Raw genomic sequence first — 25,048 nt, 5'->3', positions numbered from 1 at the left:
GCGCGGTTAAAGGTACAGGCGGCGTCCGATCCCATTGGCTGCTCCATCTGATTAGCATATGGATGGGAGCCTTTGTGAAAATAGTAAAAAAAAAAAAAAAAATTAAAAAAAATAAATAAATTAAAAAACAAGTCTAGACTCTCACAAATACGTTGTCATCGACGATGAGCGTAATACAAGTCTGGTGGGAAGTTTCCTGTCCTTAACCACATGAGGAAGACGCATACAACTACCCAGGTACTAGGAATTGTGAAACTACTGCTATGACATATTTGGTAACTGCCCATTTGAATTTCGCACATCTGATTTCAATTTAAGCATAACAGACACAAAAGATATCTATTCCAAGTGCTACGAAAGTAATAAATGAATCTCTGCTCTGGTCGCCAAGATACATTCTTCCAGTTTTTTTTTCCCCTGCTCAAGAATGAATGTCACATCTCATGTAGTCTTGACGTTGTAATTGCAAGCTGTCATTTTCTGAGGTGTGTACTGATGAGATAATGTTTGATGAATTGTGTTTTTTTTAAGGCCATATATGTTGACACAATCCGTTGTTATGTGTTTTATGACAGCTGTTATGGTGAAACACGAGTCAGACACCCATAACACGGAAAGGAAAAAAAGTTGACGCCATTTAATACGTCGGAGTATACGCAAGGTTTAATGCTATCCTGGTGCACGAAGTTTCTTTTGCACGCTGTCATGCTGTAATCTGTACAGAAGAGTGGAGGCAAGTGGATGGCTCTTGTAATGGTTGGCTTCGTTGGTTGCAAAAAAAAGAGAAAAAAAAAAACACACATTCCACAAAAGTCTAAAAATACTTTTTTTTGCCAAAAAAGGCACTTTCAAGTTTTTGAGTTTTGATTTTGACTTTAGAGGAAAGGTGAAGCCGAAGCGTTTGGGTATGAATATTTGTCATTCCTTAACCTTTTACAATGCCTCCTTCTCACCCAAATCTTCCAACGGCGAAAAAAGACGGATGTCCATGGCAAAACAAATCGACAAATTCAAGGCATCAAATCCGCAAATAAAGGCTCGTGTTGTGAAAACTAAATCGGTTTTCATTAAAACAAAAACCTAAGCTTCACTTCTTGTTACAAACTTGGCATGCCATCCTTGTCCCGAAATGGTAGAGGCCACGTGCCTTTGCCTCTGCTCTTCACTTTTTGTTCCCAATGATCACCAATGCAAAGCTGCTTCCTTAGCTAAAAGCTGCCATGAAAATTAGATATAAATAACATGCAAATGACCTGCTCAGCGACGACAATGTTTCGAGGTGTTTCCCTTGTGGAATCACAAGTATGCCAAATTTGTAAGATGAGATTGCGAGGCTGTTGAAATGTGGGAGTCATTATTAGATGCACCACAGAGAGTAACCATTGCAAAAACAAGGAATCTCCCTCGGGTCTTGGTCACTGTAGGCAAACAGAACTAGCTTGCTTAACCTTCCTGATTTCTGTGTTCCTCTGTTGCAGGCGCCGGCACGATTTCTCTGCAATCTGACGTTTTGGACTCTCCAAAGATTCTCTAAAGTGTTTGTACCCCCCTCGCTGATTTGGCTTCATTCTTGATTCTTGAAATGTGTCTGCTGACCAGATGCTGACCTGCACATCTGTACACCGAGCCTGATACATCACACTGTGTTGCGAAAATGGCAAGGTGCATCATTATGCAACGACCTTTGTCCTTTGAAGGGTCAGTTCGGCCAAATACCACGGGTGAAATTCCCCTCCAGTGAAGGGTGGGTGGGTGGGGTAGCAGGGGTGGCTGGCAATTAAAACAGACACTATCTGCATGACTACACACCTCTGGGGGATTTGTGTTAAAATATGCTGTTAGTAATATGGGTGAGGTTGTTGAATATGAGACTAGAAAGACACCCAGAGAGGAGCAAACCCCTGTGTGTGTAATGATAATTTCCTTGCGTGAGCTTTTTCCCGCATTTCGCGAGCCTGAACGCAATCCCGGTCTAGCTTGAGGTATGTTTTCGACAAAGGACGAAAACCGGCGAAAGGAAGTCACAGTCGATAATGTCACATGCTTTGTGATTTGATGAAAGGTTCTATTTGTGCAGCCTGATGCGTATAGCTCCCTAATCAAAGACTTATATTTCTGTGACAACTGAAATAAATTACACCATTACAACCGCCCACCTGCCCTCTCCACTGTATTGATACCATTTTATTACAGCAGAGAGACAGGTGGACAACACTGGGCCAGATAAAAACGCATTCGCGTCCGCAGAGTTTTACATCTCGCCAGAACCCCTGCATACGTGATCGGATAAAATGGTTGGAGGAAAAAAATTACTTATGTTCAAGCCACAAATATTGCTTGACTAAAACCTGGTGGGAGGAGAGCGCCATGGCCTTGGTTCCACCGAGGACACGGGCTTATTACAATACTCGGGCCAATTTGGGCCTGCAAGCATCACTTCCCCCATCAGCAAGTGAAAGAGGAGAAAATTTGGTCTGAAAGCCCAATCACACACGGTGCTCTAAGTTCAGCAGGTGGGGAAGCAGGCAGCAGCAGGCTCCATCAGGCAATAATACAAAGTTAATGATGCAGAATGGTGTCTTTCTCCAAACCAAAGAAGACGTCAATACAGGATGTTTAAGAACGCTGTTCCTAATTACGCTTTTTAAATTCACTGCTGACGTGATTGATGATTTCAAAGGGAGGCGTTATTGATCCACTTCACAGACAAGTCCCATCGATTGCAAGTCTAGAAGGAATAAAAGTTTTTTTTCCTCCTACTTTGTCTCCCCCACTGAGAGAGAGATTGTACAATCAGAGCATCAGTGTGACCTGTATGGGTAGTTGAGGAGCTAAATCACCTCTCTTAAAAAGTATTCAGAGCAAGGATGGACGAGTGATTGCCAAATCGAATGGAGACCATCAGGGTGTTACATAAGGTCAGCCTGTTAAGTCTTAACTGTTAAGTCTCATATATTAGCTGTGTAAATTCATCCGGCTATGCGTCAGTCTTTTAAAAAAAAAAAAAAAAAAAGACCAATCTGCGCCCGCAGCTTCTGCATGAAAAAGTTGAGGAAGGTCTGGCTTACAGATCGCCAGCCAGCTGTGCAGCATCACGCCTCTCACTGCAATCAGCGGTGATAGAGTGATGGATGCTCTGACGCACTGACAGATTGTTTTTTCCACCTCTGCTCCCTGTTGACATGCCCTGTGGCTCGTGCTTATTATTCCACGAACTTTGTTATTCCTCATGAGCAGTGAGGTCCTCTTATTAGCAGAGAAGCTGCCAGTTATTGCATGTCTAATCCCGGCTTGTGTCATCGCTACACAGCAGATCAACAACGGAGCTCGTCGGAGCATAACGTGATGTGGCAGTGTGCGCCACGTCACCTGCTGCAGCTGCAGAGAAAATGAGTTTGTTTCATATTTTATGGATTTTTGTGCAATGTGTTTCCAAGGCCAGAAAACAGGATTGATTAGGGATCAACGGCGGACTGAACGGTAGCAGCAGAGAGGTTTTCCATCACACCATGCGGAGTCTCATTGGCAAGTGCTCTTCAAATGGCAAAGTGGGCTGCAGCTTATGATTAAATAGTCTGCAGGCAAAGCCTTTTTTTTTTAGAGAGAGAGCTCTTTCTGAAGGCCAAAGTTAATGCAGTCATAGAGAGAACTCTGATACACTCCCACGTGAAATGGCCATGTGAGGAAAGCCCTGAGGGAGAAAAGGCCTTGAATGAATTTGAGAGGGAGCGAAAGAGTGGGAGGAAGGCAGATAGAGAGAAAGTTTAAACATTACTGATCCTCAAATATCCTTTTGGTTTCTGGTTCAATTGGAATTCTGCAGTAAGTGTCTGCTAAAAGCTCCATTTTTGTTGCCCTTCCATTGCTGAAGAGCTTTTAGAGTTAGATGATGACAGATTGTGTGCTACCTGATATCCTTCATCGTCCTCCCCAGTGGAGGTGTTTGTTCTGCCCAGAGCAAGTCCTGGAGGACTAACAAACAGCCGGTGTGTTTGATGGACTACGGGGAGACATCTGCTCTGTCTGGCTCTGCCACAGAGAAGGAAAATACGTAACATTAATCAATCAATGTGCAAAATATATCTTCTCAGACCGATGATTAACCTTTACAGTGGCAATTAATATTTTCATCTCGCCATTGTTAATCCGCACCGAGGAGTTACAAGTAACTCTTGAGTGCAGTGTTTTCCTCAGGTCGGTATGTGATCTTGAGCGAGTGAGGATGCTCGATATATTCACAACAACGCTGTCACAACTGCTCCAAGCACCCCCGGGGATAAGCTGTGTTTTCTGTTCTCAAGGGACAAGACGGATAGAGAGAGGAGTGTGTGCAGTTCAATGTGATTCACAGTTTAAGGAGCACCATCCTTCACCAAGCAGCATATAGAATCACCTGAGCCGAATGATTCTTCTCAGCGCCGTCATCCACTTTAAACTGCGAGCTGCTCATGTCACTGGGTGTTTTTGTGCACGATGATGAGATGATTTGAAATTGCCGTTGGCTGGTTTTAGCCTGTGAATAATCTACCTGATGTAGACAGGTGGTTCCCATAGCCTTGGGGGTCCTTGGGGAGTTACAGAAGGTGTGCTGCATAATAAAGGATAGCTCAGTCCCACTATTATTTCATTTTGTTAGTTTACCGTGTCAGTGTTTTGCATGCCCCAACCTGCAGTACAGCTCACGTTCAATAATTTCCGCTCCTTGCTCATTATTCATTCCCTCAACACATTTGATGAGTTTAATTTGGTCCGTTTTTGTATCTTTCAGCGAGGCTTTGTTCTTCACTCAGACCCCAATCTGTCATTTGTGATTCGGCAAATTACGCCGATTCGTCTTTGACGGTCACCCTCGATATTATTATCGTCGACTGTCTGCAAAGTCGCATCAAGCGTGAGGCACTTTGAACTGTGACAAAACAAATTTAAACTCCGGTTAGAGCTCAGTAACGTCTTTTTCGGGGGGGGGAGGTGTGTGATGCTTTTAAAGATATTGAGGACATCCACTTTTAGACGGATGGAGATGTTACTGGAGGATGGAGTGGGGTGTCGTTAGAGCGCTAACCGCTAGATGGCGATGTAGCAACGAATACCATCCGGACGGCGACGCTCTTTAAACCGGAAGTCGCGCTCGTCAGTCAAACAAACATGGTGGCGCGCTGTAGGAGACATCGTGAATGGCAACAAGCGGCGCCTCTTTTTCCCGACGACAGACGCTGAAAAACAGCACCGTGTGTTTGTGAAGCTCCCTATGGCTCTCAGAGTTTGCCGCCGGCTCGCCAGAGACGTCACCTTCCTGTCGGGACGCCTCGTCGCTTCCGCCCGTCGGGAACCCGCGTCATGGCCTCTAGCGGCGGGTCAGTTCCGCTTACCTTACTCCCTCTACTTTACGTGTTCCGAAGCAAAGACGTATTTCTATGTTTACATTAAATCTTGCCACTATATAGTCGCACATCTGATATTGTTCATGAAAATACTGGACATAAATTGTTTTAGGTGAAGCTCCAAGTTTCCTTCGCTTGTCATTAAGATCAAAATAGCAGTGTTAGACTGTTCACGTTGTAAATGCCCGGTGACACTATGAAAGTCCCCAGTTTAAAAATTCAAGATTCAATGTGTTTGTTGTCATATGCACAGTCTGGAAACGTATTTGCCTGTACAATGAAGTTCTTTCTTTGCTGGCCAGAGTGAACCCCGATAGGTAGCAAGAAATAAGTGAATACAGTGTTGCAGCCAGATGTAAACAGTGCAGAGAAATGTGAAGATCCTCATCGCACTTGCTGACCATTGGGCCGGTATTTTGGAGTAACTATTTAGAGATGTCAATCAATGACCTTAAAATAGAACAGTCTGGTATCCAGTGTTGCAGACATGTCAAATTGGAGCTTTAACAGTCAATTTAAGACAAAAAAGATAAGGTCAGAGAGGTCAGACCGAGATGGTTCGGTCACTTACAGAGGAGTGATAAGGTTGGAACTAACGGTCTTGAGGAGGACCAAAGAGAAGATTTAGGGATGGAGCGAACGAGGACATGAAGTTAGGCGGTGCGAGAGAAGAGGACATAGAGAATAGGGTTAGATGGAGGAGGTTGATTTGCTGTGGCGACCCCTGAAGGGATAAGGCAAAAGGAGGAGACTCAGGAAAGCATGCTACTATAATTTGTCCAAAGCTATTCTTAGAATAGATCTGTCATCCCCCCCAACCCCTCGCAGCAAAGTAAAAGAAACGCTGTTCTGTGCAGGAAGCGTCGCCTGTGGCCGAGGAGGGACGAGCCCTTTCGTCTGCACTCCTGCCTGTTTTATTACATCTGAAGCTTTTCTGAGTCGACTGATGAAGAGCAAAGCCGCAGAGGCAGATGGCGGCCCTTGTCAGCATTCGGCCTTCATTCCGGCGGACAGCGGTAACGCCACGGCCTTTATTAAACTACTAGTAATCTTGTCATCCCAATGCCACTGGGATAGGATTTGCCTTATTAATGCATTTCGTGTGGGTATTTGCTTTGTTTCTCAAGGTGAGCTGTTATCCTTATTACTAAGGCATCCAGATCAGCCTGAAGACTCGAAGGTTTTGAAAGTGGTTATAATAGGAGCCCCCAACGCTGGGAAGTCCACGTTGTCTAACCAACTTCTAGGCAGAAAGGTCTCGTATTTCAAACGCCTCTGTTTCAAACCAAACAACAAGGGCTGGTGCTTGGTTTGTAAAGCCATATGATCTTTTAAAAGGTGTTTGCCGTGTCGAAGAAAGTCCACACGACACGTACGCGAGCTCTGGCCGTCCTCACCGAGGGCAACACGCAGATCGTAAGAGCTTTGTCAACATTGCATTGCAGTCTCTGTGCGTGTGTTAAAAGACAATTGCCTCCAATCTAGAAGTGTCCTTTCTGATCTTTTTAGATTTTACTGGACACTCCTGGACTCACCACTCCACACAAAGTCAAAAGGTGCTTGCCTTTTGTATACAATAAAAAAAAATCTATATGGCAGTGAACTTACAGTTTGTGCCTTTACAGACACCAGCTGGAGAAATCTTTACTCGTGGATCCTTGGACCACAGTGAAAGAAGCTGACCTGAGTGAGTTGAAATAAAGACGTTTATTATTTCATGGTAATGTTGTGTTGCCGATGTGTTAAAAAAAAATGAAAAGAAAATGTGTCTCAGCAACTGACATTTGAAACCCTAGTCCATGTTCTTATTCAGTGGTCGTCATGGTGGACGTGGCGGACCGGTGGATGTGCAGCAAGCTGGATATGGAAGTGCTGAAATGCCTGGCCCAGCATCCTGACATCCCTGCCATCCTCGTCCTCAATAAGGTACCCCTCTTCCTTTTTCGTCCTCATGCATCTGTCATACATTTAAAAGGAAGCTTTTTATCAATCAGAACATATAAAACCCCAAACATCGGGGAAAAGTGCTACTTACAGGGTGGATGCGCTGAAATGGAGTTGTCCTTTAACCATTGATTTGGGATTAACTGAGTTGAAATCAGGCCAGTGACTTTCATAGCTGCGGGAATGAACGATGACGATGATCCCTTTCAGCTGTTCAGAACAGATAACAAGGAAGTGACAACATCATGATACCAGTTTGGGCAAAGTATGCAATCCCGCCCTGTCAGGTCCGTATGCAAGGTGGCAAGCAGACAATTTTTAAAATACTTGTTTCCTGAACAGCGTGTGAATCATACTGGCAGCGCCCTGAATGCAAATGCGACCTTTCCGGTTCTCAATGTTTTATGCATTTCTTTTGCTTGCAGGAATAAGAATAGTAACATCAATAAAAATGGAATTTAGAATGAAAGAACTCTGTCATTTATTTTATCTCCCTTTTGTTTCAAGCTGTACAGATTGGCTTATAAGTGAGAGGGGGACTTGAATAATATTGATTGACTTTTTCTTCTTGGAAATATCAAAAAGAAATTCATCACGCTCCTCTGTCTGTAAGGTGGACCAGATGAAAGCAAAGGACAGGCTGCTGACCATCACTGCCGATTTGACCTGCGGCACGGTGAATGGCCAGAAACTGCGTGTCAGACCACTGATCAAGCCTCCGCGGGCCCATGAGAGGCCGGTGCCAGATTTGGGGCCGATTCCCGAAGAGGCCGAAGCCCGGCCTGGGGACTGCGACGGTCCCGACTCTTTGTTGAGCAACGAGCAGCTCAAGGTGCTGGGGAGCCAGAGGGGGTGGCCTCACTTCAAGGACGTCTTCATGCTCTCCTCTTTGGACAGAGAGGACGTTCTGACACTAAAGGTGCACGGCAATTACGTTCATCCACGTATTTTGCAAAAGACACTTTGAAATCGTAATCATTTTCCCGCTTCTGCCTCCTAGAGCTACTTGATGGTTGCAGCGAAGCCGGGGTCGTGGCAGTACCACAGCGAGGTGCTGACGGACCAGAGTCCGGAGTTAGTGTGTGCTAACGTCATCCGAGAGAAGCTTCTGGAGTATCTGCCTCAGGAAGTGCCCTATTCAATGACACAGGTGCGTGTTGACTCCCGAGGCCACCTCTGTCTCTGTCGTTTCAAATCTTGCTAGAACTTGTAGGACTTGTAATGTCCTCCGCCGCTCGTTTTGTCATGTCAGTCTGTATTACGTGTCGCAGCACTGATTCAGCATCTATTATTCCCAGTCTGGTGGCCCGCTGATGCCCTCCCAAAAGAACCAGGACATTTTTCTGGTATCTCGTTTCATATTAGATTTCAAATGACCGACTAGAGTTTGACTCGGCAACCTTCAACGCTCAAAGAGCCAATTGGACCAGTTTCCCACAGATAAGAAAACACCAGGAGCAACAAACCCCTTTTGACATCTTAAATGAATACACCACTGGATATATCTTTTTTTGTTTCCCCTTTATGCCCCTGGAGCTGTCGCTTCAAATTAAAAAAAAAAAAAAAAAAAAAAAAAAGACTTTCACTCAACACAGCAAAATGTATATTGGCAAATTAAATAGCTAATTGAAATATTTATTTTACCTGGTTAATGTGATTTTTGCTCCTGAGCCTCTGCACGTCCGGGCTGTATTCTGAGCAACAAGATATTAAACACCTTTTATTTAAATGCTACAATATCACCATCATCTTCAAATTTAAAATTTTCAATTGAAAAAACAATGAACAAAAATTCAATTAATTTTAATTAAGTACTCGCCTCAGCAGAAGAATGAAAGAGCCAGCGAAATTATGTGCCATCTTGTTGAAAGCTTCAGTTTGGTTTTTGGTCTTTTTTTCGAGAAAAAACAAACAAAAAAAACATCTCGTCCATTCAATCTAATTGACGGCAGCAGCGACCTTGCGTTTGTTTTTTTTGTTTGTTTTTTTTTATACCTCCAGAGATGCCTGAAGCTGCATGCGGGCAGTTATTACTCCTCAAAGGCTTTCGGGAAGTCGTTATGTAAAACCAGCCATGCCAGGCAAAACAACAGTAGTTGTGACCAGCCTGCTGTTTGTTAAACCGGTGGAAAGCGGAGTCTACAAAGGGGTCAGATGGATCAGAGGAGTGAAATGAAATTTTAGTTTGGTGTATTTGTCTGGTTGCCAGGCTACCAGTCTGTCTTATCCAGAGAAAACTATCAAAACACAAGCAAATAAGTGGGAAATGTGTTTACAGTCACTGCTCTGAGCCAGGAGCTATCATCTGCTTTTGTCTGTTAAATCCAGTCGATATTTACAAGAATATTTTCTCTCTCTCCCTCTCTCTGTCGACATGTTTTGCGTCCTGGGTTTGCAGTCCGTCGATCTCTGGCAGGAGCGAGAAAACGGAGAGCTGGAGATTTCCGTGAAACTTTACGTCAAGAAGGAAACTCACATGGTGAGTCCCCCCGTGGCGCATTTGATGCCACTTGCTCTGAGGCCTTTGGACTAAAGAAGAGCTGTAGGTCTCCAGGGGAGGCAATGCCCATCAATTAGATTACAATTACACCAAATATTGGGTTGAAAGATTGATTTTTTTTTTCACCGTTGCGTCACGCTCAAATGACATGCAAAGACCAAACAAGTCAAACCCAGATAAGACCAGAGCCACAACAGCGAGATGGACTTCGCCACTTCTCTATCGCTGGAGTTTCCACGTCCAAAGGGACTCCAAAGGTCAGCCGTTAGTGTACAAGTCAACATGTTAACGGGACATGATGAGAATGCAGCAACCCTCAGAAGAAATATCACTGACTCATTCAAGACAGCACGATGGCTAGCACGTGGTGAGAGGAAGTGGAATATTTCCCCTCCATTACTGGCTTTTGATATTTAGGTGCCTCTCTCCTGCGCCCTTCTTTTTTATTCTTCTGTGTGTTTTTTAACTTGTAAATATTTGAGCAGCCTTTCTTGACCATACATATTTGATATTAGGGAATATTTGAAGCCCTGGCTATGGCGTCGAAAAAGTTTCGTGTCCATTGAGCTTCAAGAGGAGTGACTCAGTCCAATACGGTTTTCCGCTTTTACATTCGCCTCAGGACTTGTAAACAATGTACAACTCAACTCTGCTTGACCAGAGAAATCAAATGTCTTGCACTTCCTCATGGGATCCGTACGCCGGGCCGTCTTGGCTTGTGCTCTTTGACTAAATATAAAATACTCAGGCCTCGCTTTGTAGGAAATGTGGAAAAGGACTGTCACACCATCGGCACAGTGGTGACGCTTGAAGGAACTATAATGGACTAAACATGATTTATTCAGGGTCTTTTTTTTTTTTTTTCTTTAACAAAAAAAAAACAACTGAATCCGTTTCCTCTCTTCATTTGTTCTTAAAACCTCTGATGAAATATAACTTGAGTCACACGGTTAGTCAGCAGAAGCCAGCGTTGATTCAAATCAGAAAAGACACTCATGCGTTCTCGTATTAGTTTCTTAGTCAAGTGGGTCCCTTTTTTGTTTTTTTTTTTCCCCGCTTACACCATCTGACCTGGCTGCATTTCTTTCATCTGTAGAGGATGGTGATCGGCACAGCTGGCCAGATGGTTGCGCGCATCGCCCGAGAGACCGGCGAGGACCTGAGCCAAGTCTTCCTGAGAGAAGTGAAGCTCAGACTCTCAGTCAAGCTGAGGAAGTAAGGAGGAGGAGGATGAAAAGGGAGTCTCTGGTGGAGTCTCGGCCACAGAGCCCACTGAGAGCGAGACAGCTCTGAAGATGAGCCGAAAACGGAGAACGGCGGATTACGTGTCGTCTGGAGCTTGCGCATCCACGGAGAACAGGACTTTGACTTATGCCTCAGCTATCTTAATTTATATTTTTTTATTTAGAGATGTATTATTATAAGCCATAATGTCAAATGTAAACAAAGTAAATAGTTCCAGATGTTCCTCCAAGAGGAAAATCAGTATGTGTTATGTCATATCATGTGACCACATGAGAAAATTGCTTCACATCCCAATTATCTGCTGCATTTCACGGTTACCATATTCAAAACAAAAGGCAGTTAATTAACCCTCATTTCACAATTAAGTCTCTGGTATCACGGTTTTTATTTACATAATGCAGGGGTGGAACCAGTTTCTTTCTTCTTTTAAAGATAAGGCATTTGGACACCGAACTCCACTGCAAAGACTGTTGCAGTAGTGAGCCTTGCTTGAAAATAAAGGTCTTGTGTTTTTTAGGGGGTTTGTCACAAAATCCCTGTGTTTTCTTTTTCATTTACCATCGATGTGCTTTCATTTTATCAGTGGGAAAATTGTGGCATTCACTATAATATTTCATCATTTATGAAAAATACAGCCAAATATAAACATACGCTAAGCTGTTTCTTCCAAAATCCAGCCGTTATTGTACAATAAAATTAAAATGAGGTTCTTATGCAGAGCTGCTACACATTGCTGCACATTGTGATGCAGTCCCATAATGAATAGTACGGCAGTTAAAGGCTGCTTACATGATAGAGGCAGTTTGATTGCGTGCTGGAGGCTGAGCGGGTTTGGCGGGCTGTGAAAAAGGCTGAGGGTTTATGTTTGGCCGTCAAAGCTTTTTATTTGGCGTCTGCCTCATGCAAACGCCGAACGTAGAGATGCTGAAGAGGGACCTGCACAGTCATGATCACTCAAATGTCCCTGATGTACCATCCACCCCTTTTCCCTCCATTCCTGCATCACTTTAGCCTCCTCCACTGCTTTTGAAGTGCGGCCATCCATCCCTGCAACGATCACTTCACTTTTCCCTTTGTTCACCCCCCCCCCTTTTTTTTTTTTTTTTTTTTTTGCTTTTTTGCTCTTATAAAACCCAGCTCTTCCCCTGAGGGCTGAATTGTCTCCCTAATGGATGGCAAAATGGAGCACTAACCCGATGCTAAAATGGGTCAGATAATGGTGATTAGATTCATTCGGGCTGCCTGTGAGTTAACTTGACGGTTACTCCACCCGGGTCATCTTGATGAATAACCAGCTACTGGCCTGAAGTGAGGAAAGGAGGGGACAGGCCTCAAATGTCTCACAGCCCCAGAAGCCGCCCTGCCGGAGTTGGAGAAATTTTGGCAGTGTGCTCTGATGTACAAGCACACAAGGGTTTTGGTTTTTGGCCAAACGGGCATTTGTCATCATCACGCTGCCGGTAATTAAAAAAGCAGCTTACATCAGCGACCTGTGCAGACAGCACGGCGCTAAATCCAGCTTTCCTTGCATTAGTAATAAGCAGTAGGACAATGAGATTACCATAATATTATGTTGGTTTAAAATGGGACAAATGGAGGGGAGGCACTCGTGTCGGCTTGACAGGTCGTAAACAATTTAGAGCGGAGCCGAGGCAGCCCCTCGGAAATCAAAATTTCATTAAAGGAGGGAGAGAGGGAAGATGAACATGTTGTGTATGTTTATTAGAAATAAGGCCAGGCCGATAAATCAGTTTGTGATACAGGCCTAAAATGGGACCATTTCGGTTATATTGTCGTATATTACTGCTGATGGGAAAATTAAAAGCACTGCCATTAATAAAGTTGTAAGTTTACCGGTAAAGTTTGAAATACAAAAATGAGCGGCATCATTCCCATTACTCAGTATCACTTCTATTACATTACCTTTTCCCCTGATGTAGAATTGGTCGGTTCAGTTAATCAGTAACATTAACAGAGGAGGCTAATAAAACGGTGTCAGAGCATATTTGTGCTGCCTGGAAGACCATGGGAAGGGGTTTAAAATCCGCAGGAAAAAACACAGCCTCCGCTGTTATGCTTTTCCAACTTTTCCATCACAGCTTACAACAAAAAGCAAAGAAACCAAAGACACGAGCCTTACCTCAAACCAAAGAGGAACAATTTTGGACATTCTGCCTGGAATGAGTTGGCTGCTCCCAGCTCGAGGGTCTGCAAAAGAACATCACCGATTGCTTCAATTTATTATGTTGTTATTCTCTGCATGCACCCAAATATCTGCGACAAAAATGAACATCAAAAAACAAATTTGAACAACAACAGTTGAGTTTTTGTCACAGCTTGGTTTTAAAGCAAGAATCAACATAGAGTATAAAGGTGTTAAATCCGTAAAATGTATTGTCCACACTTGTGGCAACAACTATACGATTCATCCTCGACTCTAAATTTTAACACTGGTCTACCCTGGACCAATATACAGTATTCAACAGTGTGATTCCAATATTTGCAGCCTTCCAGTCACAAACAATGACAATTGATGTCATGGTTTACACAGCGTGTCCATCAGTTCAACTTGTCAAATACATTTTTAATGAAGAAGGTGGAGTAGGCGTCATCTTAAGGACTCTAAATGCATTAATTATACATCTCTCTTCTTAACAATAGCCACATCAGACACATTGTAATGCTCTCCTGACCTGAAGGTGTAGGTTTCCAATGAAAAATCAAGGAAGACATCTTGGCTAGTTGAGGAGACTCAAAGGAAAAGTACATAATCCTATGTCATATTTTATTTACTAAGCAGACAAACACTTGCTGCCTCTAGGTCACCATCTCTGGTTCTTTTGCAAACTTCTACCATGTGTTAGATTAGAGAACATATCAAACTGTAGTGAGTTGGGTAAATACATACATGGGGAACACATATGGCCCAAAAAGAACTTTGCAATGCACTCTCCACGCGATCTAAACAATTTATACGAATTCTAAAGAAACAAACATATAAAATGGTGTATAACAAAAATTGCAATTTTTGACCTTCAGTTTAATTTTTTGCTTTATTTAAAACCTGAAATTCTGGTCTGTCAATCAATTTCAATACAGGTCTCTACATGGACTGCTTGCCTTTGCTACAACAGTGAAGAAATAGAAACGATTGGGGTCATATAGAAGATGCATTTATAACACAGATCAGTGATGTTAATATTTATTTCTTTTATCATTATTTGTTTTTATATTTTTTATGATACAGTTGAGGCAGGGCTTCCCTAGTCCCCACTTAATGTTGGTCTCCTGGGTAGCCAATAGCCTATGGCTAGTCGCCTATGTAAAAAGTTATCCGGTACCGATAAACCGAACAATTATTTAAATCACAGTTCACCATGACGGTTCTAAGTGAAATATAAAAGTGAAATTGTAGTACAAAAACTGGTCGAGTATTCGTTTGACCCTTCAAGCGGTACCGTCGGGTGTAACTCCTTTACATAACACTAGGAACGTCACAAGTTAAAACGAGCGTGATCGCAAAAGGGTTAAAACTTACTTTGCGACTCTTAAACGGGCCATTCTGTGTGGAATTAAAACAAATAAATAGTTGCTTGGCAAAAATCACATCAAGTCTTGAAGGAAAATCACAGTTTTAAAGCGAAAACTGGAGTTTGTTTCGCTGACGCGACTTCACGAGCAGCCCTCTCGAGTAGCACCTTATTAGCATGCCCGTTTTTTTAGCTAGCAGCGATTTAGCGTTTCAGATTGTGAGACAAAAAAATAAAAAATAAAAGTGAAGCAACAACGTATGATGTGTTTCTGAGGGGTGAAAGTACTGATAATAAGCTTATTTGCTCAAGAATAGTATTTTAATATTTGTTTGGGACAGGAATTTTCTGTCACAGCAAATTCTCCAAATACATGATACGCCTGAACACATCATCTGAAAACGTTCAAAACGCTGCCTCCTTTTGAACATTGGAAATCAGACGGAATATGAGATTAAATTTTTATTGTTCTTTCAGTTTACAATAATCGATTTAAAAATGACCTTGCAGGGAACCAGTTTCAACTTGTCCCCCTTATGTGGAGTATCAACACCGTGTTGCTTTTCTTCTTACATCTGCACCGCTCCCATGTAAAGTGAATCACCATCACCACCTTCTTGTACTTGAATATATATTCACTTCTATGTTTCCTGTAAGAAGAATACATTGCACTAAATTTATCAATTAATTTTTTGTCAACTACTATCTACACCGATTGCTCTGCTGTGGGGTACGTCGTGGCTTCTGTACAGGGGCCAGAGGCCAGGCCCAGCTGGTCCTAAGGAAAGATACAGTTCTAAACAGCCACGCAGCTTCTATTTGAGCCCCATTTTAAGAGTTTTTGTGAATTTGGACAAAAAAGGATGCGAGAGAATCCGGAAAACCTGCAAAAGGGAGAATGCAAAGGCACAGAAAGAACCCGGTGCACCCCTGGGTTTGCACTGGGAACCTTCTTGTCTAGAGGCGAGAACATCGCCCATTGCAACCACCGAAATGAACCGAGCCAAGCGACGGTAGTCATATTTTAATTTTAGTTTTGATCAGTTGTTACAGCTCTAGATGTATTTGCAGCGATCTGCCAGAAGTGCCAGGAACACCGAGGTGCCCGCATCTGTTTTTAAACCATGTTATGCAGTGAGTGCTGTCATGCAGAGGAATTAACAGGGGTTGTGAAACCGGCAAAGACTAAACAGACGCTTCTTCTAGCAGAAATTTTTATCGATCAAAGACGGAAAACCCACAGGCCGAATTCACTTTATTAACAATAGCTGCATTTGAGTTGGCTGACCCAGACCTCAGCCTCTGGTGAACTGATGTAGCCCTCTGCGAAAAAATTAATAGAATGTGACCATTGTTATCTTTAGTGTTGACACCAGTGGGTTGCCTGCTTTGACTAGTCAAATATCTGTTGTGAAAAACAGACTACAATGGATGGCCATCTGAATTGTGTATTTGCCGGCTGGACAAATACTATATTTGAATATTAATTTGAAAAAATTCAAATTCCAAGTTTTGTCCGGTTTTTGTTTTTCGAGTTTTTCGATGCTGGCCTCTTTTCAAGACTGTTTGGTTGGAGTTCCGCCAGACATCCGGACTCTTTTCAGTGCATTGGTGTAAATCTGGCTTTTAGGTTGTCTTTAAATATGAGTTCACCTGTTGTGGCTCAATTTGACAAAACCCTGTTTCTGATTACCAATTCTAAGCAGCTCACATAAACACCTAACAGAATGACTGTCTAAAATTGTATATAATGTATGCTTTCTTTGTGTACACATCCCAGAAAATCTGTCAAAGCAAATCCAAATTTAGCAACGTTTGTCACACCGACGTTACTTTAAGACTTGAAAATAATACGAAAGTGGATAAACGTCGCCATGTGGTGGCCATCGCATGTACTGCATGAGGTGAGCCGTAAACTGTAAAGAATTAAAATAAAATTGTATATTCAGAAAAGGATATTCCACTTCAACTGCAAAAAAAAACATTAAGACATAACCGAAGTAAGAATTGGTTACATTCCAGTTATGGACATTTGTCCCTAGACATAATTTAACAGCAAGGAAAGTTACACATTCAACAACTGTAGGTCGTATGTTTCAGTCGGTTCGGATAAATGTACAGGTCAAAGTGGGAAATGTCCTGATTTGTCCAATTACTGGACCCAGTGGTGACTTTTCAGCTGCTGCAGCGTGGCGCGTGCCTCTGGGGTTTCGGTCAAACATCGCTTCAGAAAATTCCCACAGTCTGGAAAAGAAGAGAATTATAGCGACTTCTTCCTCTAGGATTAAAACCCATTTTGGGTTAAAGACCATCTCTGGCGGAAAGATGATTACGTGTGTGTGTGTGTGTGCGCGTTCAGCAGACGCCGAACTAAGCTGCTTTTTGAGAAACGGCCCTACCGTGTGAGAGCGTGCAGCTGAGAGGAAGTCTGTCGCTGCAGAATTTCAAGGTGTTGAAGTTGAAATGATGCAGTAAGACGTAGAGGAGGGCACCCAGCTGCCGCACCGTCGTCGGCCCCGCTTCGTACTCGCTCCGGCTGAACCACTCCGGTGCTGCGAACTGACGGGTGCCTGGATCACACGGACAGAACGGAAGGCAGAAGGTCAGCCGCTGGGGGGGGGGTAACCATTTATTTATTGATGAATGACGTTAAGGAGCACAAGCAAGATCCTCGTACCAGCAAATTTACAGTAGGGAGCGCCCCGGTCAAAGCTGCTGCAACCAAAATCAACGATGCGGATGCGTGGGACACCAGAACCCAAGTCCACCAGAATGTTCTTACATTTGATGTCATGATGAAATACACCTTTCTGCTGCATGTCGATGGCAGCGTCCACCATCTGGCGCAGGAATATCAGCACGGGTCCGCCGTCACTATGTGCCATATTCTGCTTTCAGATTTTGAGTATCCCTTTAAGTCTTCGCTCTTCTACTTGCAGGAACAAACACTAATCATAATATAGTATCTGATGATGATCATGTAAACCGCAACATCAATATGTCAATGTCTAATTTGAACGCAAATGCATTTGCATGTGCCAGCAAGTTCATTTTTACCACGCAGACATTTAGGACACCTTCAGTCTAGACTCTGGTAATCTGGGATTTAAAATAAAAATCTGCCTCATGGTTAACATTCTACTACATGCGGCCTCGGGCGATCTTAAAATATTCTTGACAGCTGAAGGCGTGAAGCATTACTTCTAATAAGCGGAGAGATGTGAGGAGGGCTTTAAAATAGCATCTGAGAATTAAGTACACAGCTGAAATATTCTTCTGGCGGTGAATTCAGGGCATTTTAAAAAAGATAACGTCACAGGCCACAGTGATTTGTCTCCTTTCGGAAACAAAAAAAGCAAAGGGAACTTTTCAGACACAATTCAAATCAATTAAACCAGTTGTTGCGCTTTAAAATGCTAATGCAGAAAAGTGTACACACACTCACACACACACACACACACACACACGATGAACCTGTGACCAGATTCTGTACCTTGGCTTGTTGTTCATGCAGGACACCTTCTGGCTGCTGGTTCAGGTACCTCTGCAGGTCCATGGAGCTGATGGGTCGCTCCATGACGATGATCAGCTCGTCTTCCAGGTGGTACCAGTCGAGGAGGGCTGATTCTGGGCCCCCGCCGACCCTCTGCATCACAGCCACCTCCAGCGGGATCTCCCACACCGAGGAGGAGAGCAGGAGAAGGTTCTTATCTCCAGTGGAGCAACTGAACCCTCAGGTTATCATCTCACTCACTAGTCCTTCTTTGAGGTGGTCCACTCGTGAAATGCGTTAGATCGCCACCTAATGGACCAAAACACCGTTTTACTCTCACTGACAGTCTTAGGAATTGTTGATTTGTGTGTGTGTGTGTGTGTATTGAAGGAAAACTTACTGTTAAATAATCTGTTGTGCGGCAGCCGGCGTACACACAGCCAAATGCTCCTTTACCGAGCTTGACGCCCTGGAGATAACGGGCCTCGAACTCCTCTGCGCAGACACACACCGGTTTTACGAGCCACTGTTCAAAATATACATCACAACGCCTCTAAATTTTGTTGAACTGAATTCAAACAGATTAATTGCCATAGGAAATATTATATATTATTTATATGAATGCCAAAAAGTACTGTATATCTACACCAGTGTTTCCTAACTACTCTGCAGCACATTAGTGTGCTGTGAGTGTGCCCACTGTTACCTGATTGGTCCAGAAATGATTTATTCAACGCAAATAATGTGTCTTCATATGTCTATCTATTTGGGCAGCATGCAATGACGGGAAGAGCAATGAATTGCTCTTCCACTAGATGCCAACATATAACGAATGAACCTGTGTATCTACCTGCTGCTGCTCAAACAGCAGTGATTAGTAATACTTTGAGCGAGACAGCGGAGGAGATACACAACGGATAAATATTTAAAAGAAAAAGTACTCAATGAGGACCCTCTGGTCCTGAAGAACATTGTGACCCAGATGTAGGCCAAAGTATGAGTAGTGGTCGGAGGAAAGTAAAAAACGTGAGGTCAAACAATATAATGACCAAACTAAACACCCTTCGCTTCAAGAACTTTTTGTTGATATCTGTAAACACACTGAGAAACAGGCAGCTCTGAGAGCTAGCTCATTGCTAAATCCAAACAGCCACCCACCGCGGTAGAGAAATTGATACCACCTGCCTGCAAAAGCATCGTGGAAGAAATGCTCAGCCCTGGCGCTGTTAAAGAAATAGCTCAAAACCAATTCTATTTCATTAAAAACATTTTTGACATACTTATTTGGTGGTGTGCCGTGTGATTTTTCAAATGCGAAACATGTGCCGGTTGGGAAACGCTGATCTACATGGATAAATCAAAAAACAAAACAGGCGCTCGATAGGAAAAGGACAACAAACAGTTCTTGTCAAAGAATAAAACTATAATATGACCGTTATATTGGGAAACTCCCAACAGGTCATTAGAGCTGAAGAAGCCTGTCGGACGAAGGGTGAAATGTCTTCAAGTGAAGAAATTCCAGTTGCCACAACAAGAAATCACAATGACCCGGACGACTGAGAACCTCCACAGACAAACAGTTCAGAGATCTGAAAAAAAAAAAACCACTTTTGCCGACATCGTACTCTTTCATATTTTATGGGTAATCCATCAAAAGTAATCTCGCCTCTGCTGTTGTGCACGTTCGGGAGCCTGGCGGAGATCGGCCGGAGCCGAGAGCTCTTCCCAGCCTTCTTCGTCTGCCGCTCCCTCGCAGGCCTCTTCCTCAGCAGACTTCTGTTAGTGGCGGAGAGGCTTCCCTCCGTCGCCACCCGTGCGCCCTCCATCGCGCCCTCCGTCTTTAGCCTGGTCCGGCGAGCGTCTCTCTCCCGACGGCTCTGCGTCGATGCTGGCTTTTCTCTTGGCAGGCCTGACGTTGTACACCATGACCGGCGTGCAGCACTGACAAGGGCAGATTTTGCGACGCTTCCTCATCAGGCATCCCAAAACCGCATCGCTGGCCCCGTTATTTCTGCTCCCTAAATCCTCTGTCAGTAAACAACTGGTATCTTCTCTGACATCTTTCGTGAAGCAGTGAAGTCTGCTGGTTTTGTACTTTTCTACACAGTAAACAAAAAAAAGCAGTCAATTATGCAGTCTTTTTTCAAATCAGGGATTTTCTCAACAGAGGATTTAAACAGATATACCATAATTTCCGGACCGTAAGCCACGCTTTGAACACTGCGGTTTAAACGACGACGCGGCTAATTTATTGATATTTTTGGGCTAACGAGCTTCATGCCACCAAAACATTTGACCTCGTCACATCGGACCGATGAAAGAACCGTGATTTCTGAGGCTGTTCAATTCCGACACCGAAGAAGAGGACTTCAACGATTTTAGTGCGCAGAGGGACGACCAAGATAGCGATCAGCTGAAGTAGGATAAAGCGGGGATAGAATATGGACGGATGGATGGACTTTTCCATCTGCTATTTATTATTAATCTTTTTCATCAGCTGTGTTACAAACGTAGCCTCAGGGCGGCACCGGCCCTTGTCTCCCCAAGGATGCCCCATGACATAAAAACAATGTTTGTTGACACTTTAGTATCTTATAGATAACGCAGCTACAGGGCGATAACAGCCCCATGATGTTTTTTGCACTGTATTTTAGATTTTATTACCACTCAGCAAGTATTTTGGCGTCTCTAAGCAAGATTTGAACAGGCCTGACTTTCTATGAACGGATATCGACGAGCACGGAAGTCCCTCCATTAATGTCTTCCGCCGCCAACCAGCCGACGAAGGTTCCGCGGGGATTTTGTAAACATTCATAATAACTAACGTAAAACGTCAAAATTATTTATTTTTACTTAAGCACGACCAATTTATTCCCGATTATTATATATTTGTCTTTTTTTTTAATCATAACCGCTAACGTTTTTGAATATGCTGCATTATTATAACCCCCAAATCCTTAAGGGTTACACTTAAAATACAAAAAGATTGATAAATAAAAAAAAAATAAAACAAATTAATATCAAATATATGCAAAAAATAAAAAACAATCCCCATACTAATTACCTTCGTCTTTTTCTGAGGCATGAACTCACCCGTCTCTCCGTCGTTCCGGTCAGAAATGTTCTGCACAGCCATTGACCCGATTATAATATAACAATATTTATAATAATAATTAAAAAAAAAAGTGTTTTAAATGGTTAAAAAATGACTAAACAAATAGATATGGCTCAGACAAAAATGCTCGGTGGCTCATCAAACACGCCCAAATGCTTTATGCAAGGGTTTATGTAAGTTAGCGTCCACAGTTACATTTTACTCGCAGCTTGATTAAAGCGTCAAAGGTTACCATAGTAACCGACGTCGACGCAGCTCCTGTAGGTTAGTGTAATATTATATTTCAAATAATTTAAAACAGGTCGCATCCAATTCTGGGTAATATTCAAAATGGTGACGTCTTGTTTTGTTGGTAAGGGACTTCACACACACACACACACACACACACACACACACACACACACACACACACACCACACACCAGATTAAATTAAGCAAACATAAAACCGTCATGACCTGTAGCAGACACAGTGAAGTTGCTCGGTAAAATAGTTTTGCAATTTTACAGGATGGAACAACTTGATTCATTTTTCTTTTGTATTCATTTCTGTGTGTGTAAATATGTTTCTGGTGCCTGTGTGTGTGTGTGTGTGTGTGTGTGTGTGTGTGTGTGTGTGTGTGTGTGTGTGTGTGTGTGTGTCTGACGCCTTCCACAATTAGCCGGGCTTTCATAAGTGACAGTTACAAATATGACCACTAGATGGCGCCAAATGTCATGCATCTGCAGAATCTAAATGTTTTGAGATCTTTAAGTCCCTTTAAGTCCCTCTTTTTACCTCGGTCTAAATTCTAATCCAAAGTTATGTAATTGCACTAAGTTTGTTTTTTTCAACACCTCGAATCTTTCTGTTATCCCTCTCTGTCTGAACTCAACCACAACTATAAATGGATGAATTTCACTGCCAGCATAGTGACTGATAACTACACTGAATTCAAGCCGTACGAGCTGTTGATAATATAAAAGGAAAAGGGATCATTTAGAATAAAAACCTATCTTTCTGAATTAAAACCGGATTAGAAGCCTTTTTTTTAAGAAATATATCGGAGAGCTTGTAAGTTTTATACTAAGAAGGTGGATAATTTTACTGGCACAAAAAGTTCATTTCCAGGGTGCATAAAGCAGAAGTGATCTGGGAGCTGAGCAATTGAAGCCTGGAAAGAGGAACGTCATGAGCTGTTCAGTATGAGGATTGAAATGTGATGTTTTTTATTTTATTTTATTATTTTACACTCATAAATATCTTTTAATTGCCAAGTCTTTTCATTTCTGATAAACAATCAGGTATATTTCGACCTGCCACGTCTTATCTTCTAATTCAAAAACACATTTCAACATGACGGTTGCTTCGGTTATATACCTTTTATTTTTTAAAATAGCGTACAAACATGCAAAAAAAAAAAAAAAAAATGAGATTGCACCTTTAATTTTCACTGTGAACAATTAAATTATGAAAAAAAAACACTTAAAATGCCCTTAAATTTAAAAATAGGCTTTTGGAAATAGATCTAATATATGAACTATGTATACCATGAAATTATCCCCAAATCAATGAACATGAACCTAAAAATCACACAACTCTTAATTTATATATTATAAATGAGGAAATAATTATAGAAAAAATCCAATTAGACTGTGAGGTGCTTTTGGATTATTTGCGAATGAACAGGCATGGAATTGTGATTACTTTGCGTAATTATTACCACACAAAATTAACAGCAATATCAATAATAACGTAAACGATGCAAATCGGCAGAAGAACCCTGTGTACAGTTTTACCAAAGACTGCGATCCAGTGTCTGAAAACAGAAAGCTTTATTTCACATAAAAAGCATAACACACATTTAAAAAAACAAGTTTAAAGATAATGATTATAAAATAAAACATCACACACTTCTGTCCTCAATCTCCTTCTTCTTGCCGCTTCTGATGAAATTGAGAAAGAGCCGTGTAACCCTTACCTTTACTGAAACTCAGTAATGGTAACGGTTTAACGGCCCTCCTCTGCAATGCGAGCAGCTCCAGAGTGTGTCAGCAGCTGTGTGTGTATGTTTGCATGTGTGTGTGTGTGTGTGTGAAGGGGGGGGGGGATGACACCCTGGATAGTACATCATCTATACTGTAGTGTCTCTTCATTAAACTTACAGTATAAGATGATATCCTGTCCAGGGCACAAGCAAGAGCAGTCTGCAACGTTCTCCCCCTTATCTTTGTTTTTCTGCAAACACAAGGTCAGGCGATGTTAATGAAGAGTGTGTGTGTGTACAAACGCAAATATGAAGGATTGAAATGTACAAAGATCCTCCCGGACGTGTCACTCACCTTCTTCCACGTCCCCCCTCGCCTCACTTTACCACACGATCTCGCCTAACCGCCTCACTTAAAGGCCTCCCAGGGCTCATTAGCATACCACTCCTTATCTGTCCCCGGCCTGATTTCGTGCGTCCGGCGACGAGGGGGACCCACGCCCAGGATCCACCCGGCTCGGCCCCTGCAGGAGATAGACAATAAGCAAATATCAGAGTATCCCATGCGGAACAGCCTTGAGTTTGACAGAAGATAAAAATACACCGCTGCCACCCCTTATTCTGAAATGATTTATTAGCCATAAATGTGAAGGCTCCTGTCTGTTGCAAAGGGGAAAAAAAAACAGAGAATAAATGTCACTGGATAATATTTTATTGCATTCTGAGGTCGGCTGATGTGTTCATATGGAGGGTTGATATGATTTATGATTGTTTAATGGATATATTTGCGTTTGAATTTGATTTTAAAAAAAAAAAACAACTTCCCTCCTCAGTCTGTTTTCAGAAAAAGAGCTGACTTCACCTCCTGGATGGTTCGTGCTTTCTGTCGGCCTTTTCCTCCGCTGCTTTGCCTCGAGGTTAATGTTTTTTTTAGGCTCTTCAAGATATTCGGAATCAGTGGGATCTAGAAAAAAAAAAGGTGTCCTCATTTGGGAACGGCGGCCTTGAATTACTATATTAAAGTTACATTTAGCTTTGGAGCGTCGAATCACTCATCAGGGGTACCGGAGCTTGTTACATCTGCAAAGGTCATTTCAAAACACATGAATATATGAATTTAATTTTACCATTAATTATCATATATCCACAACTATTAACCAGAAATGCAGACGAGTTCGGGTTATCTTGGAGTTTGCCCTCAGGATCTGCTGTTTTTTTTCACACAGATTACTTTCAAATGTTATAAAATTACAACACATGAATAACAGATGAAGTTATTTGTAATGAAATGCAAGGAAAATATAATTTAAAGCATTATTATTATTATTATTATTACGTTCCTTGGGTGTTGAGGCCGAGTTGTTACTGGCTGAATGTACCGGAAGCTGTAATTGCTGCTTAAGGATTTTTAATGAACCGTTATTTCAAGATGCTGGTCACCATGGCGACGGGACATCCAGTTTGGGCGTTGGAGCCGGTTCAGGGGTGCGATGGGCCCTCCTGTGGGTGCAGATAAGGGCGGAGGTGGGACTATCAGGGCGGTCTGGCCTCCCTCCGCCTGGCTATCTGCCGGCGGGACGCGAGTTTATCCACGTGCGTTCGTAGATAAGTTTTGTTCTTTAATCCTCCTTTTATAGGTTTGTAAATTCAGAGAACCGCGGCGGGACGGCGTCCAAGCGGTTCAGGATATTGGAAGACGAGAACTCACACGTAGACGTGTGTGTTTGGTTTTGCGTGAAGTGAAACGCGGCCTCAACCGTCATTACATGGTGTTCGAGCCACGACTCGTCCAACCGCCGTCCTGGCCTCTGCGCCCTGTGCTGGCAACCGCGTGCGGGAACGGTTTTCTTGAACAGGAGACAAAAAAAGATAAGC

General features: G+C 42.7%; 2 protein-coding genes and 4 long non-coding RNA genes across 6 annotated transcripts; 1 reads left to right on the top strand and 5 right to left on the bottom strand.

The window, feature by feature from the left end:
- Positions 1-3,988: 3,988 nt before the first annotated feature.
- Positions 3,989-7,609, bottom strand: LOC147226461 (uncharacterized). The gene is made up of 4 exons (XR_015107209.1): positions 7,417-7,609; positions 7,164-7,338; positions 6,990-7,064; positions 3,989-4,029 (listed from the first exon to the last, which is right to left on the bottom strand). It is a non-coding gene; the product is annotated as an uncharacterized LOC147226461 (long non-coding RNA).
- Positions 5,141-11,586, top strand: eral1 (Era-like 12S mitochondrial rRNA chaperone 1). The gene is made up of 11 exons (XM_086160777.1): positions 5,141-5,354; positions 6,239-6,397; positions 6,509-6,636; positions 6,720-6,797; positions 6,891-6,937; positions 7,007-7,068; positions 7,195-7,307; positions 7,939-8,244; positions 8,326-8,475; positions 9,724-9,804; positions 10,922-11,586. Exons 1-11 carry the CDS (start codon positions 5,249-5,251, stop codon positions 11,042-11,044), a joined length of 1,353 nt encoding a protein of 450 aa, XP_086016903.1. The 5' UTR covers positions 5,141-5,248; the 3' UTR covers positions 11,045-11,586.
- Positions 11,587-15,120: 3,534 nt separating this feature from the next.
- Positions 15,121-17,486, bottom strand: LOC147226459 (serine/threonine-protein kinase pim-2). Its single transcript, XM_086160778.1, has 3 exons — positions 17,383-17,486; positions 17,000-17,170; positions 15,121-16,844 (listed from the first exon to the last, which is right to left on the bottom strand). The coding sequence occupies exons 1-3, from the start codon at positions 17,483-17,485 to the stop codon at positions 16,753-16,755; spliced, it is 366 nt and encodes a 121-aa protein (XP_086016904.1). The 5' UTR covers position 17,486; the 3' UTR covers positions 15,121-16,752.
- Positions 17,487-18,104: 618 nt separating this feature from the next.
- Positions 18,105-19,292, bottom strand: LOC147226458 (uncharacterized). Its single transcript, XR_015107210.1, has 3 exons — positions 18,494-19,292; positions 18,355-18,402; positions 18,105-18,273 (listed from the first exon to the last, which is right to left on the bottom strand). It is a non-coding gene; the product is annotated as an uncharacterized LOC147226458 (long non-coding RNA).
- Positions 19,293-19,387: 95 nt separating this feature from the next.
- On the bottom strand, positions 19,388-21,222 carry LOC147226457 (uncharacterized). The gene is made up of 3 exons (XR_015107232.1): positions 21,187-21,222; positions 19,527-20,192; positions 19,388-19,437 (listed from the first exon to the last, which is right to left on the bottom strand). It is a non-coding gene; the product is annotated as an uncharacterized LOC147226457 (long non-coding RNA).
- A 1,780-nt stretch (positions 21,223-23,002) lies between these two features.
- On the bottom strand, positions 23,003-23,622 carry LOC147226456 (uncharacterized). The gene is made up of 2 exons (XR_015107208.1): positions 23,529-23,622; positions 23,003-23,424 (listed from the first exon to the last, which is right to left on the bottom strand). It is a non-coding gene; the product is annotated as an uncharacterized LOC147226456 (long non-coding RNA).
- Between the last annotated feature and the right edge of the window lie 1,426 nt (positions 23,623-25,048).

Source organism: Fistularia commersonii, chromosome 15 (assembly GCF_037954325.1).
Source record: "Fistularia commersonii isolate RoL2024-O1a breed Wild chromosome 15, RoL_Fcom_v1.0, whole genome shotgun sequence".
In the NCBI taxonomy this organism is placed as follows: domain Eukaryota; kingdom Metazoa; phylum Chordata; class Actinopteri; order Syngnathiformes; family Fistulariidae; genus Fistularia; species Fistularia commersonii.
Note: the sequence above shows the minus strand (reverse complement) of the source record. Positions and strands in the feature narration are given on the sequence as shown.

Coding starts and splice junctions, on each gene's coding strand:
- eral1 (XM_086160777.1), top strand. CDS start 5,249: ATGGCTCTCAGAGTTTGCCGCCGGCTCGCCAGAGACGTCACCTTCCTG. Junction 6,938..7,006: donor ACTCCACACAAAGTCAAAAG/GTGCTTGCCTTT, acceptor GTGCCTTTACAG/ACACCAGCTGGAGAAATCTT. Junction 7,308..7,938: donor CCATCCTCGTCCTCAATAAG/GTACCCCTCTTC, acceptor TCTGTCTGTAAG/GTGGACCAGATGAAAGCAAA.
- LOC147226459 (XM_086160778.1), bottom strand. CDS start 17,485: ATGGCACATAGTGACGGCGGACCCGTGCTGATATTCCTGCGCCAGATG. Junction 17,171..17,382: donor ATTTCATCATGACATCAAAT/GTAAGAACATTC, acceptor CGTGTGATCCAG/GCACCCGTCAGTTCGCAGCA. Junction 16,845..16,999: donor CAGCTGCACGCTCTCACACG/GTAGGGCCGTTT, acceptor CTTCTTTTCCAG/ACTGTGGGAATTTTCTGAAG.